A 15094-nucleotide genomic window follows, 5' to 3' on the forward strand; every position below is an offset into this window, starting at 1 on the left:
TTCTTAAAGCCATGACATAGGCATCGTCTTTCTCCTTTTGCATGTAAAGGAAGTGAGATTTGTAGTTGAGAACTAACTTGCCTAAGGTCACACAGCTGGTAAGTGGGATTTGGACCTATGTCTCATTCAAAAATTTATGTTTTCAAATATTGGATGAGTTGTAGCTCATTTACACAAGCTCTCATGTAGCTAAAATGGAACACAAGGTCTGAATTATTTAAAATGTGAATGTGAATGAGGCGATCTACTAGGGTGGAATGTGTGTGTGCATATGTATGTCATGTTCCAGGCAGTGTCATTTCTTCTGCCCTTCATCCTCACTTCTATTTTCTTTGCTGTGGCCTCTACCCTAATCTGGGGCAAGACCGGTTAATACTTATTGTCACCGACTCTTCTCTATTTTGTTACCTTGTGCATCTTGTCTACCACCTCTCACAGCAGTTAGCAGTCACAGCTATCTGTGGTGGCTTTACTTAAGCCTTGGAACATTTAGGATTAGCCTTTTCAGATGGGTCTTGGGGAAGAAGGAGTAGTTCGGCTAGTTGGCACTCAAAGGGAAGAAAAGAATACAGGGCACTCTACCCTGCACCAATGCTTTGATGTAGGCAACTAACCTAGGCTTATTAGAAAGTTGAATTCTTGTTTTTATATTATAAGCCACGTGACTGTTTCTAAGAGAGAATAGTTAAAATGGTATATGGTTATCAGTAAAATGTCAGCATTGATCCTGTATATGTATAAGAGAATTAATAGAAAAAGAAAATTAGTTGCCTGTGTAAATGAGCTACAACTTCTAGTTGCTTTGAGAACAGGTTATAAGTTCAGGCAAATATGAACAGTATAAACTGGGCTGGTGCTTTGCACCCAGTCACACTGTGTGTGAGCACTGAAATTGCTGAGAAATTTTATCATGGGTGTAGAAGTTTATTTACTTTTTCTACATCTATTAAGATACTCATGATTATTCTCTTTATCCCATAGTAGGAATTGATTACACTTATTTCTCAAGTGTTAAAATAATCTCACATTTTTACAATAAACTCAACTTTGCAATATATTATCCTCTTAACATATCCTTGGATTCTGCTTGCTGATATTTTTGTTGGAGAATTTTCATCGGTCATGAAATTGGCTTGTAATTTTCTTAAAATTTATTAGTTTTAGTAAAGGGTTATGCTGTTCTTGTAAACAAGTTGAGAAATGTTCTCTTTTTTATTACCTGGAAGAACATAAAATTGGTTTATTTCCTAAATGTTTGGAAAATTTTGTCATTGAAACTATCTGGCCCTAGATGATGTTTGTTTCATTTAGTTTTTCCTCATTGGCAGAAGAACTGGTCAGCAACAAACGAGTCAGATATTGTTGGAAAGGAAAATCCTAGGATCAGTGATTATTAAGTGTGTTATCTTAAGTTTATTAAAAGCTAGGAAGACACTTGTTTGCATATCTTTAAAAATAGTGTATTTCTCTAACATGGTAAGGAAATTTTAAACGTTGATTATATTTTTCTTTTGATTTTTTCCCCCCCCAAACACTTCGCTTTTCATTTCTGTGGGTGGATGAGAAGGCACCAGTCTGCTGAGTGGTGGTCGTGAATCTGTCCTTGTAGAGTGGCGCGATGCAACAGAGAAGAATAAGGAGTTCCTCCCCCGTTTAGGAGCTACTATTGAACACATTTCAGTCTCACCAGCAGGGGATTTGTTTTGTACTTCTCACTCTGATAATAGTAAGTCTGAATTTGTTGTGAGGAGATGGGGTTGTATAATGCCTAAATTATAACTCTAGGGATGGAAAATGGGAGATCTAATTAAGAGTAGCATAGGATTTAACGAGGATTTTTTTCTTCCATTCTTCCTTTTTTCTCTACCCCCTTTTTGACTCTGAATGCCACCAGAATCCAACATTTTCAGGATCATTTTTATGAAAATGTAGAGCTAAGTGTATTTGGTTCTTGTTGTACCACTTCTATTTCGAAACCTTTACATGTGAGATGATGTGGGCATAGAAAGTGAGCATCTGTGCTTTCACAGATGTAATGACACTTTCAAAAAAATGCTCATGTGGCCACTCTGCGTTAAGAGTCCTGTGCGTTCTGACAGGGGTGGCGCAGTCTCATACGCCTCCAAAACTTTTTGCGCATTCTCTTACTACGGAGCCTAAATGTAGATCTCAGAGCTCACTGCCTCCTTTCCCTTCAAAAAACATAACTGTGAACAATCTATTAGTGCCGTGACTCGTTTCAAGGTAAATTGTGTCTTTTAGGGTAAGTTTCTGAATTAACACTTGATATATTCATATGCACAATTGATAAAACTTAAAGCCTCCAGAAAAACTCCTTCTCCCCAACTCTAGTATTTTAGCTAAATCACAAAATAAATTCTTGACTTTCTAATAATACTCTGAGTAAATTGAACTTACCAGTTCCATATTCTGGTGTATTTTAGAATGACATAAATTCAATTTTTTTTTTTTACCTTGAAGTTCTGACCAATCTATGATTTTTTATTTATTTATTTATTTTTTTTATCCACAGAAATAATAGTCATTCACAGAAACCTTGAGGCTTCTGCAGTAATTCAAGGCCTAGTGAAAGGTATTGCAAAACCCGATGGGTCTGCACATTTTAGAAGTGTGAATATTTGTATGAGTTTAACTGTTATTTGTCACTTCTTTTGCAGACAGTAATATCTTCACCGGTTTGATGGTTGATCCCAGAACTAAAGCTTTGGTTTTAAATGGAAAACCTGGCCATTTGCAGTTTTATTCTCTCCAGCATGATAAGCAGTTGTACAATGTAAGATTTTGATCCATTAATTAGCCTTAAATCTAATGAAAGTTTCCAACAGCATCACTAGGGTCAAGTAACTTATTTAGTAGCTTCTAAAAAAGACTCTGTGCCTTTGTTTACTTCAACATTATCAGTACTATCTGTGGTTACTTAGTTGAATTGTTTACAGCATGGTTCTAATGACGCCATGGTTGCAAATTAAATCTACATGTAAGTCAGCTCTTATGCTGGCTCCGTATTTTTGTTTCAGACTGCATTCTAACTATCTCTCACACACAGCTGTGCCTTTGAGTCACAAGAATACAGAAATAAGAATATGAGGGTTGTAAATACAAATATGTCTCTGTGGTAAAGTGTCACAAATTTTTGGTGTAAAAAGGGATGCTTATTAATCCTGATAAACACAATCCAGACTTCCTACTTCTTTGTGCCCCACGGTACCCTTTATAGATTTATCATAATGGCTATACACTTGATCTGTATCACTCTCCTGCCTTTAAACCCTTTAAAGAAAGGAAATTTATTTCTTTGTACATTTCCAGTACAGTGCCTGGAAATAATAGTTACTTGATCCATATTTAGTAAATAGACAAGGGAATGGGATAAAAGAAACAACCATACATAAAATTCTGTCTACTTATAACGTTGCTGTCTTTCTTCACTTCCTAAAAATTGTAGGTTTTATTTTTGCTCTTCTCATTTTTAATGATACAGAATTTAACATTGGGATTTTATGTAAAGCTCTTTGTTTATAGAAACAAGAGACAAGCATTATCAACTAAAGGTTCTGTTGTATCATGTGAATGGGTCGGTCATCACTAAAGTTTAAGGTCATTGGAGAATAATAATAATGCTACTGAACTGGTGCTATATAATGTGCTTAATAATGGCAGTTTTGGTATCCATAACTAATAAATATTTCCTTTTTTTCCTTTAAAAACCTGTTACTATAGATTCTGGAAATTATCTGTAATTCCTTGAAAACTTGAACATGTATGTGTTTACATTAATAAACATTTTGAATTCTTTTTTTAACCCTTCAGTTAGATATTATACAGCAAGAATATATCAATGATTCTGGTCTGATCCAAATCGAGCTAACAAAGGCTGCATTTGGCTGCTATGGTAACTGGCTTGCAACAGTGGAACAACGTCAGGAAAAGGAAACAGAGCTTGAATTGCAAATGAAACTGTGGATGTATAATAAGAAAACACAAGGGTAATACTACCTATGTGGCTATTTCAGAATGGAAGATATTTCACTTTTTATTTTATGGTTTCATTGGTCTTTAAAATGTTTCATTTTGATAAATTTTAGATTTAGAGAAATGAGAGAGGTGTTATTCTCCAAATAAAGCCTTTAAGCTTTCTGCTTTGAGAAAGTATTGGTGTCCTCCAAGTTTTAATGTCATCTCAATGCATAAATGAAGAAACATGAAAAAGTGACACCGCAAGGACATAGTACCTAATTTCAAGCAGATCCAAAATTAGAACCCAAATTTCTTAGTTCCTTTGCTCTTTCATTAACATTATGCTACCTTCTTCGGAAAAAATGGCAGTGGTAGGCAGCAGAAGTGTATTGTAGTATAAGGTGCATGTTTTGATTAGATGGGTTCACTAGTTTCATATAGTGTTGATTATAGTAGCCATTTATCAAGTCCTTGGTGTGTGCCAAGAATTAGGCTTAGTGCTTTTGTCCTACCGATCTTCACAGAAATACTGTAAGAAAAACTTACTTTCTACATTTTACAGGTGAGGAAACAGGCCCGGAGGGATTAATAGATTGTCACTAGTCATGCTTCTTATAACATGGACTTTTAAAAAATCACAAGACAGTTTTCTCCTGATGTTCTTTTAAGTACACTGTGCTAGCATAGATTATCTTTCATAGCAGCACCCTGTCAAGCTGGAAACAGGCTTTGAAAAAGTATTTTCTATGACTGTAAATATTGAATACTGACCAGGGAAGTTTGAATAGGTAGTTCTCTTTCTGTATTTTCTTGCCACAAGTAGGGGCTTTCATAGCCGTTCCATTTTTTGCTTATTCTCTCAAAGGTAGATAGTAAGGCATCTGAGTTCTGTACAGTTTTCTTGCAGAGTTAATGCAGTAGGCTTTCACCATAAGTTGACCGTATACATAATCATCTCTATATTGTGTAAGTTACATGCAGACAAAGATAATGTGTTAGAACTCTTTATGTCTTGTGGCCATTAGAGATAGAACACTCAATTGTCTGTCTAGATGATAATTGTCAGTTGCCCATTCCTAAAGATGCTCTTATAAGATGTACCATAAGAAATTCTTACATGACAGTATATATCATATTGTTCTGATGTAAAAATAAATTGATTTCCTTTCTGTTAGGTTTGTTCTTAATACAAAGGTTAACATGCCACATGAAGACCACATCACAGCTCTCTGTTTCTGTAATGCAGAAAAATTTGAAAACCCCACCTTGGTTACATCTAGTAAAGATGGTCACTTCAAAGTATGGATATTAACAGATGATTCTGATATATACAGTAAGTTAATTAAGGTATATCAATGCATAATTTAAAAAATGTTTTAAAATATTTCTCTTTCATGAGTTGTATCCATTCTGGAAGAACATTTTCTACCTTATTTAATGCTGTGGGTCTTGATTAATTAAGTGCTGATTGTTTTTGTTAGGGTACAGTTAAAAAAAAAAAAAAGGCAGTTCCTTCACTGTTCCACTAGAGGGAGGTCAGGATCTCCAGGAATGGGCATAAATTTCAAACCAATCAAGCTTTGTAGCATTTCTAAAGTTTCAGGGAGGTGGTTTTTTTGTGCTTCTTTTGTAATCCTTATTGCTTATAACTACCTTAAAGTATTATCTAGCATTTATACCACTTCTGAATTATATGATCTATGTTTTCACAGAAAAAGCTGTTGGCTGGACTTGTGACTTTGTGGGTAGTTATCACAAATACCAAGCAACTAACTGTTGTTTCTCTGAAGATGGCTCTTTACTAGCAGTCAGTTTTGAGGAAATAGTTACAATATGGGATTCAGAGACATGGGAACTTAAATGTACATTTTGTCAACGAGCTGGGAAAATAAGGTAAATAATTTGGGGAGTATATCATTTTTTTTTTCTTTAACTTAAATGAGTCTTTCCACATAAACATTATTAGTAATTTATGCTTCTGCTAAAGGTAGTCTGTGGGTCAGTGAGAGTCAGCAGCAAACTAAAGTGTTGGGAAGCTAAAAATTCTGGGTATGTGAACCATTTGCTGTGATTTTACCCCTTTCTGAAATCCAGATTAACATTTAACCCTTGACCTACAGAAATTTTTTCTTTATAATAAATACTTTTCATGGTTGTGCTACATAATGGAAGCTGATAACCCTCAGTGGATCCAAACAATGCTTATCTTCTGTTTTCCCATAAAAACAATGTCGTACTGAAACTTTGTTGCATCTAAGAAGGGCAGAAGAAAAAGCATCAGTTATCTGCGATTTTACTTCAGGCAACTGGCATTTGAGGACAGACTTGCAGATGGCGAACAAAATAGTTTTTAATTCCCAACATATTTTGCTTTGTAAAACGTCCTTCAGAATTCATATTGTTTCTTCCTCTACGTTAAACGAGCATAAAAAAGGGTTTTGTTAAATACCTTTGTACATTTCACATACATGTTGTCTGTAGTATGTGTCAATTATACTGTGCAGCATATTAGAGAAAAAAATTGATCATAAACCTGTTTGTAAAGAAACAAAAGAGCTAAGTAAACCTTTCCTTTTGCTCTCTTTAGCCCCTTTTTCCTGCAGGATAGTTGTAAACAAAAATATGTGTCTATCTAAAAATCTGTATTGTGTAAAATTACACTAGAAGTCTGCAATCCCAAACTCGGTGTGCTGGAACTGACAGATAACTTCCTTGTGGTTTTAATATAGGCACCTTTGCTTTGGGAGATTGACTTGTTCAAAGTATCTTCTTGGTGCTACTGAAAATGGCATTCTTTGCTGTTGGAATCTGCTCAGTTGTGCATGTAAGATCTTGTTTTACTATAAAGTGACTTGGCAAAGCATATAACAAGTGGCCATCAAACTTCAGCATTTTAGGACTTCTGGGTCATATCTTCGTGTCTCTATCCAAAGAGTATATGATTTGTCACATGTCATGTGATATCACCAAATTTTGGAGGGCTAAACCTATAATAGACATACTATTATTTATAAACTGCCTAATTGGCCATAAATTGATTTCCATTATCCTGGCCTTTCTCTACTATGTATAATTTTCTGTTGCCTTCCATGATATCTGTCCTCATAACAATGTGAGGAATATTTCTGCTAATTTGTAATGTGCATTAACAAGCAGTATCCCTAACAGCTTTAATTTGTACCCTTTCACAAGCCTCCTAACAAGTGTGGACTTACTTATTTCTACTCATTTCATTCATTGGTATTTTACTCAGTTGACTATGTTTGGAAGGCATGGTGGTTGCTTAGTAATGAGCATATGTGATAGTCTCTTTTTATATTCTCTACAGTGATTCTGGTTAACATTTTGCCCACGTTTAGCAGCTACGGTAAAGCACTGAAATAATAACCATGTCATAGTATGTGGAAGGAGTACTTTGTTTTTCCACTTCCTGCCCCTAGCTTTAGTGCAGCCTTCCACAGACATTTTCAGTTTGTTTCCATGTATTATTTGGAAATGTAAAATCCGTCTTCTTAAGAATAATAGAATTGATTGTCCCAGTAAAAATTGAGTATGTACTTTAAATAACAGGCTTAAAAAAGCTTTTGGTAAATCTCAGAAGTAAATTGCTCTTTTTCTGCTCTGCCCCCCTTCCCCAGTGGAATGGAGTGCAAAATTAAATGTTAGAGTTATGGAACCTGATCCTAATTCAGAGAATATTGCTGCAATCTCTCAGTCTTCAGTGGGTTCAGACTGTAAGTACACACCATACTTTGTAACACGAGTAAATCTCTTACCAAAATTTTCTTTTTAACGTCTTTAATATAATTTGAGTTAGACTTGCTTTTAAATCCAATGTTTGTTTTAGGCCATTTGGCCTGAGGTGTGCTATTGCCCTTTCTTGAGTTAAAGTTTCTTGATTTTGCCCCTCTGAAGCATTTCAGGAAGCTTTAATCATTCTTCCTCTATGCTCTTGAAACACTTCTACAGATCCCTATTCTAGTACCTACAACAAAATAATGCAATAATATCTTGGTGTCTGCCTTCTGCAGTAGGACCTGGTCTCTGGAACGGGGATTCTTCTTCCTCTTTTTTTATCTTCATATCCTCATTCCTAACCTTCTTGGCACGTAGCAGGCACCCAGTAGATATTTGTTGAATCAGAGCCTAAAATAATCATGACCTGGGCCATTTACTCAATGGGGTAAGTCCCAGGATTAGTGTGATCTGCCAACCTGAGGCTGGAACTGACCTTTGCAGGCAAAATGTTATTGTCTGTTTGTTTTTTCCCTCTAGTGTTTGTATTTAAACCTAGTGAGCCAAGGCCATTGTATATTCAAAAGAATATCTCCAGAGAGGAAGTCCAGTGGGGAGTGTTTGTTCCACGAGATGTCCCTGAATCATTCACCTCAGAAGCTTACCAATGGCTGAACAGATCCCAGTTTTACTTCCTAACAAAATCACAGGTAACCATCCCACCTCAAAAAGGGAACCACTTTATATATATAATTTTCATCTGATTTGATATTAGAGTAATAGCCCATAACTGGTGGAACAGTTTCATTAAAAGATTACTTCCCAAAAGAAGGAATCCATTATGCTTCACACAGCAGTCTTATTAGTGTAAGTATATTAGCACCACTTTACCCCGTACCTTTGAGATTCTTCTAAGTAGTGTCTGTATTATCTCCATGACTATAGAAAGGCAGAAGACAACTAAAATCCTTTGAATGGTAGCTATTAGTGTGGTTGATATATATATTTTTTAAATACAAGTGTGGCTTCTGGTTGATCCATCAGTTGAATTCTATTTCATTACTAGTCAGTTCTTAAATAAGATTTCTCAGAACAATCTTAACTGTCACAGCAGTTTGTCACTAAATATGTTTGAAGTTTTCTATTTGGGCAGATAAACATATCAAGATGAAATATTGACCTCATTTTTTAACTCTACAACAAATTTTTATTTAGCTTTTGCATCATTAATCTCTTTTCAGACTTTATTGACATTCAGTACAAAGTCTCCAGAAGAGAAACTCACACCAACAAGCAAACAGGTATGTTTTAGCCACTAATGGTGCAGACTACATTGCCTCCCTACACAGATAACCTTATCTGTTTGAATTCAGCTATGAGAAGAATGTTCCACCTGCCCTAATGTGGAATTAAACATATACTTGTAAGCTACTTGGCCTCTTTTGAGATTATATTTGCTTTACAAATTAAAACTATATTTTAGAAATATCAAAAATATATGCTTGTGATTTAAAGAGTCAAATAGTTATACAAGACTTTCAGGAAAACTTGTTAACATCACTGCCATCACCCACAAAGATCATCACTTTCAACTCTTCTAGCTGGAGTTTTTATTTGCCTCTCTATCTCTAAGAAACATGTCTATGTTACTAATTCTTTATTTTTCAGATTAAGTTATTATCTGTTAACTGATCAAGTTGTTACTCTTTTTCACACCACCACTTCCCTCATGTACATAACATACACACCTTTCCTGTTCCCCAGTTTTCTCAGTATAGACAAATCAGGTCAGTATTCATTATAACCAATAGCAATTCACAGCTGAGTCATGTAGTAACCAACAGATTATTTTTCTTTTATTTGCAACTTTGTTTTCTCTAGGGTTAATGATTATCTTCTTATTTGTATAGTTTTCTATTTGCTCAAGTTGTATAAATATTCTCTCAGAATTTTCAGGTATATTAAGTATTCCTTCAAATCTTGAGTATTTCCCAGGAGCCTGTGATTTGCTTCAGTCTGGACTGATTGCTCTATAAACTTACAAACTTGCTACACAGTAGTTGTCATAGGATCTACATTCACCATCATTTGGGGAATCATTTTACCTCTACTCTAGTAGATCTTATAGCTTTCCCCTTTCTTTGGTCACTCCTTTGCTTTGATGAAGCACATTCTGTTAGTGCGTGGGAGGCAAATTTAAGACCTTGGATGTTTGGGAATGTTTCTGTTCTCTCCCACTTGAGTGGTTGGTTGAGTTATAAAGTAATAGGTTGAAAATCATTTTCTCTTAGAGCTTTGGCGGTATTGTCCTATTTTATAGCTTTGGGTGTTACTGGAAGTCTAATACCATTCTTATTCCTATTCCTTTGTCTGTAAACTAGCTTTGTTTTCCTCTGAAAACTCCTTGAATTTGTTCAACAAGTTATTGTTGAATATGTATAGGCCAGGAACTATTCTAGATGATTGGAGTACACCAGTAAGCAAAAACACTCAAGTCTCTAAACTTAATGGTGTTTACACTCTAGCAGCAAGATACAATAAGCATGAAATAAGTAAAATATGTAGTACTTTAAGAAGTGGTAAGAGGGTGCCGGGGTGGCTCAGTCAGTTTGGTGTCCAACTCTTGATTCCAGCTCAGCTTATGGTCCCAGGGTCGTGGGATCGAGCCCCACATCAGGCTCTCCTCTGAACATGGAGCCTACTTAAGAGTCTCTTTCTCTCTCTCTCTACCTCTCCCCCCTCCCCCGCCAGCGATAATTATGGATGGAGGAAAAGAAGAAATGGGTGTGGGGTGCAGCTTGCCATTTTATGTAGGGCAAAGTAGGGCTTGATGAATAAGAGACTTTGGCTTTTCCTCCAAGTAAAATGTGGAACCCCGTGGAGAGTTCTGTTTTTTTTTAATGTTTTTTATTTTTGAGAGAGAGAGAACCTTGGAGAGAGAGAGAGGGAGACAAGAGATCCAAAGCTGGATCTGCACTGTTAGCGCAGTTTGATGCAGAACTCAAACTCCTGAACCTTGAGATCATGACCTGAGCAGTCAAAGTCAGATTCTTAACCAACAGAGCCACTCAGGTTCCCCGCCCCTTCGAGAGTTTTAATCCAAGAAATGACTAAGAAAGAATTCCTTCTTTGCCTTCAATTTGTCTATTTGTTACTTAGTGCTGGACCTTCTCGAATGGTGCTTTAATATTCTTATTTTTTTACCTGTTTTCTTTCTACTTTCAGGGAGATTGCTTCATCTTTATCATCTTATCTGCTTTTTTCTCTTTCGCATACTCCCACATCCTGCATATGTGTGTTTTCCATCTGTTTTGGTGTCTTTCATTTCAGAGGTTTTCATCAGAGTCTGATGATTTCTTGGCTGTTTTTATTTAAAAGTGATCAAAAAAGTCATTTGGAAGGTCTTTGCCTAAGTAGAACTTCTCTGCTGGCCTCCACCATCTGGCTATTTTTGAGAAAGTCTCCAAAGTCATTATTTTTAGGTCTTTTTATGATTGCCCAGATAAAATTCTTCTAAGTTCTTGCCTAGAGGATATCAACCTGGAAGCACATTCTGTGAAGTACAACTGCCTGCAGCTGTGACGACACTGCCACCAGCCCCCACCAAGCAGTTCAGTTTAAAGTCATACTTTTGTTCCACTCTCCCAAGAATGTACTTCCAGCCCTCTGCTGGGGCTCAAAAGAATATCTAGGAATCTGAGTCCTCTCTAAGCAGACATTCAGCCTGGCTCCCTGGTTATTTGTTAGCACCAATTCCTGGGCCTTTGCAGGATTCCACAGTATAAATCAGAATGCTTCCCAGCCAGCTTAGGATTCTTTCTCGGGTCTACTAAATTACTTACCACTCTTGAACCTGCTTTCCACCTTCCAACATGTTATTTACCCATTTTATTTCTCCTGTGGGTTTATGTCCTTTTGAAAACCCATTTGCTGTCATTTGTCATTGGGGGAGAAACAGTGGTAAGTATTTTGTTCTGTCAAGTGTCCACTGTTAGCTTTTCCCATAGTAAGTGGGCTGCTAGACCTCAGTTGCTTTACCTATAAAGTGTAAGAATCATGCTAGATAGTTTTTAAAGTTCTTTCCATCCTTGACATTTTACAACTCTGTAGTACTTTTTTATGGAGTCAAAGGCAATTCTTTTTATTGAAGAAATTTCCCTTTGTCTTAAATCTTTATAGCTACTAGCAGAAGAAAGTCTTCCAACAACCCCATTTTATTTCATATTGGGAAAGCACAGGGAACAGCAGGATGGAAAAATAAATGAGGCTTTCGAGAGTGAACTGGTACAACTACCCTTAACAGAAAATATACCTGCGATTAGTGAGGTAAGTGATTCACAACATGAAACAGATTAAATACATTAAAGCACCTTAAATTATAGTTTTTATACAGTTTATAACATAATTTTTGAATAATTATTTGTATACTGTGCAGTTTTAATACCTAAACCAATAACATAAATTTGCAATTCCAGATTATTATGGTCTGACCTGACAGGAGGGGAGAGATTATTGTTCGCTTAAGTATAGAAAGGCGGGAATAAATTTTTTTTTTTGGTTTGGTTTTTCTGTGGAGAAACCCTGTTACATTCAGCTGGTGGCATTAAATCATTTTAAATGAAACTCTATTTTTCTTGTTTTTTTTACTCTAGCTTCTTCATACTCCAGCCCATGTATTGCCATCTGCTTCCTTCCTGTGCTCCAAGTTTGTAAGCTCATTGCTGCTGTCTAAGGAGACCAAGAGGTAAAGCGGCTTTTAAAATATGTTTAGATATTGTTTTGGGAAACAAGATGGTTATGTTAGCCTTTATTAGAATGTTCTTTCACTTTGAGGCTTCAACATGTGTGGGTTAGGACACTGACCTGCACAGTCAAAAATCTGTGTGTAACTTTTGACTCCTATAAAACTTAACTACTAATGCCTACTGGTGCTTGGAAGTCTTACCAATAACAGTCAATTAACACACATTTTATGTGTTGTATACTGTATTCTTACAGTAAGATAAGCCAGAGAAATTAGGAAAATCATAAGAGAGAATACATTTGCAGTATTGTACTGCATAAAAAAAAAAAAAAAAATCCATGTATAAATGGATCTGCAGTCCAAACCCGTGTTCTCCAAGGGTCAACTGTATTTCTCTTTATTTAAGCTTTAACATGTAGTTAAAGGATAGATGACGATTAAGCCAAGTAAATAAAATACATTGAAAATAATTTTCAGGAAGACCTCATGTGTGTACGGTTTAAGGATTTGATCTATGATTAAAAATTACACACCTGTTTTTTTATAATAACTGTAATTTATTAAAAAAAAATTTCATGTTTGTTTGAAAGAGAGAGCAGGGGAGGCATAGAGAGAGAGAACCCCGAGCAGGCTATGTGCTGTCAGTGTAGAACCCAACATGGTGCTCAGTCTCATGAACCATGAGATCATGACCTAAGCCCAAGAGTCAGATGCTTAACTAACTGAGCCACCGAGGCGCCCTAACCCATCATTTTTAAAGTGCACTTAATAAGGTTTTTCATTTACTTTCCCTGTATGGTTACATTTCTACATAGGTGTCTTATTAGAAACTTATTGTTTAGTTAGAAAAATGTGTGTTTAAATTGTTTTTATTCTGTTGTAACGAAAGTAGTGAAGAAATTCCTGAAGACGTAGATATGGAAGAAGGAAAAGAAAGTGATGATTCAGATGAAGAAAATGATTTTACTGAAAAGATCCAGGATACAAATAACACAGACTTGGGAGAAGACCTTCTACATCAGTTGTCAAAATCTGAAGAAAAAGAACTAAGAAAATTCAGGAAAGTAGACTACAGCTGGATAACTGTCCTTTGAGCCTTGGAGATGGGGGAAGGTTCTTGCACTTTGTGTTTTTTTATTGTACATTGATACTCCAAAAACATCTAATGTTATTTCTCTTCTTAAAATATTAAATGTGGACAGGATTTACTTTTTAAATAACTGGTAATTCAAAGCTGTCTTTGCATCATTCTTAATGTTCCTGGGTGCATTCACATAGACACCATCTCCTTTTTTTTTTTTTGAGTAACATCAGCCTTAAAAAAAGCTAGTTTTCTCACAGGTGATTATAGCATATGTCCCCTTATTTGCAATTTGGAGATATAAATAGTCAAAAATTAAAAGATTTTGTTGATGATACTGTTGTTAAATTTAACATCAAAACTCATTTGATAACCAAATAGGACCTGAACAGATGTGATGTTTCTGTAGTCCTGCTTCATACCTTTTGGTGTATTTATTTCTCATAGAGAAATGTGGAGCAATTATTTGATTATGTGGTGTTCCACAGACCCCACTAAGGGTATTAAATAACATGGGCTGCCTACAATCTGAAAAATTCTAAATTCAAATCATTTGGCCCTGAACCTTTTGACTAAAAGCTTATCTACTCACAATTTTTAGGAAAGCCTTGGAAAATAAGAAGAGCTGATATTACTTTGTCAGTGTTTTCACTATGTGTACTGAGTCAAAGAACAACTACCTTTTTTCTGTTTTGTTTTTTTTTAGTGTTTGTTTATTCTTGCGAGAGAGACAGAGCATGAGCGGGAGAGGGGCAGAGAGAGAGGAAAACACAGAATCCAAAGCAGGCCCCAGGCTCTGAGCTGTCAGCACAGAGCCCGACGTGGGGCTCAAATTCACAAACCGTGAAATCATGACCTGAAGTCAGACGCTTAGCCAACTGAGCCACCCAGGTGCCCTAAGAACAACTACTTTTTAACCAAAAGTCCCACTGCTAATAGAGGAGAATGCAAGTCTCTGTTTTATATTAAAGTACTGAAGTGGCTACTTTCTAACCATTTAGCATTTGGAGTTTTCCCACTCTATCCCTATTAAATTGACATTAAAAAATTAACACAAAAACAGTAAAATACACAGCTCTCCAGTCCAAGACCATGACATAGGATGACCCGGAACTCCACTTCTCCACAGACACACCAAATCTATACATATTTCTGGTGCAATTCCTGAGGACTAACTGAACAGCTTCTGCACAACAAAAGATAAATCACGTACACAACAGCCAAAGAGACAGAGACACAGTAATGGAGAGAACATCTACTCCCCACACTGCAAACTGCAGTAGAGGAATAGTACTGAGGAATTGCATGCAAACAGTTTTGTCTGCCCTGGAGCACAGGAAAAAACCCATGGTTTAAAAGAGCAACTAAAATAGAAAGTGTTCAGCCCTAGAACTCTGTCAACCAGTAGGAGAGCTGCTGCCCTCACTCCAAGTGAGGGCTTTGGTGAGTGTCATGGTTTATGTTCTCCCTCCATATTGATAGCATGGATGGGAGCAAGGTCAGAGCACCCTAACCAGCTTAGCACTTTAATGAGTCCCAGATCCGTAGCCCCAATG

General features: G+C 36.2%; 1 protein-coding gene across 2 annotated transcripts in view; it reads left to right on the plus strand.

The window, feature by feature from the left end:
* Nucleotides 1–13677, plus strand: part of WDR75 (WD repeat domain 75) — a 30729-nt gene extending 17052 nt beyond the window's left edge. The window contains exons 9-21 of one of the 2 annotated variants that reach the window (XM_007094664.3): nucleotides 1568–1726; nucleotides 2534–2593; nucleotides 2679–2794; nucleotides 3832–4007; nucleotides 5154–5311; nucleotides 5691–5871; nucleotides 6708–6802; nucleotides 7617–7712; nucleotides 8254–8423; nucleotides 8955–9014; nucleotides 11893–12039; nucleotides 12366–12457; nucleotides 13347–13677. In XM_007094664.3, the coding sequence (XP_007094726.1) occupies nucleotides 1568–1726; nucleotides 2534–2593; nucleotides 2679–2794; nucleotides 3832–4007; nucleotides 5154–5311; nucleotides 5691–5871; nucleotides 6708–6802; nucleotides 7617–7712; nucleotides 8254–8423; nucleotides 8955–9014; nucleotides 11893–12039; nucleotides 12366–12457; nucleotides 13347–13551 (1715 nt within the window). In that variant the 3' untranslated portion in view covers nucleotides 13552–13677. The remainder of the gene's footprint in view (nucleotides 1–1567; nucleotides 1727–2533; nucleotides 2594–2678; nucleotides 2795–3831; nucleotides 4008–5153; nucleotides 5312–5690; nucleotides 5872–6707; nucleotides 6803–7616; nucleotides 7713–8253; nucleotides 8424–8954; nucleotides 9015–11892; nucleotides 12040–12365; nucleotides 12458–13346) is intronic. The other variant, XM_042994893.1, reaches the window with a different exon arrangement.
* Nucleotides 13678–15094: the final 1417 nt, after the last annotated feature.

This window comes from Panthera tigris, chromosome C1 (assembly GCF_018350195.1).
Source record: "Panthera tigris isolate Pti1 chromosome C1, P.tigris_Pti1_mat1.1, whole genome shotgun sequence".
In the NCBI taxonomy this organism is placed as follows: Eukaryota; Metazoa; Chordata; class Mammalia; order Carnivora; family Felidae; genus Panthera; species Panthera tigris.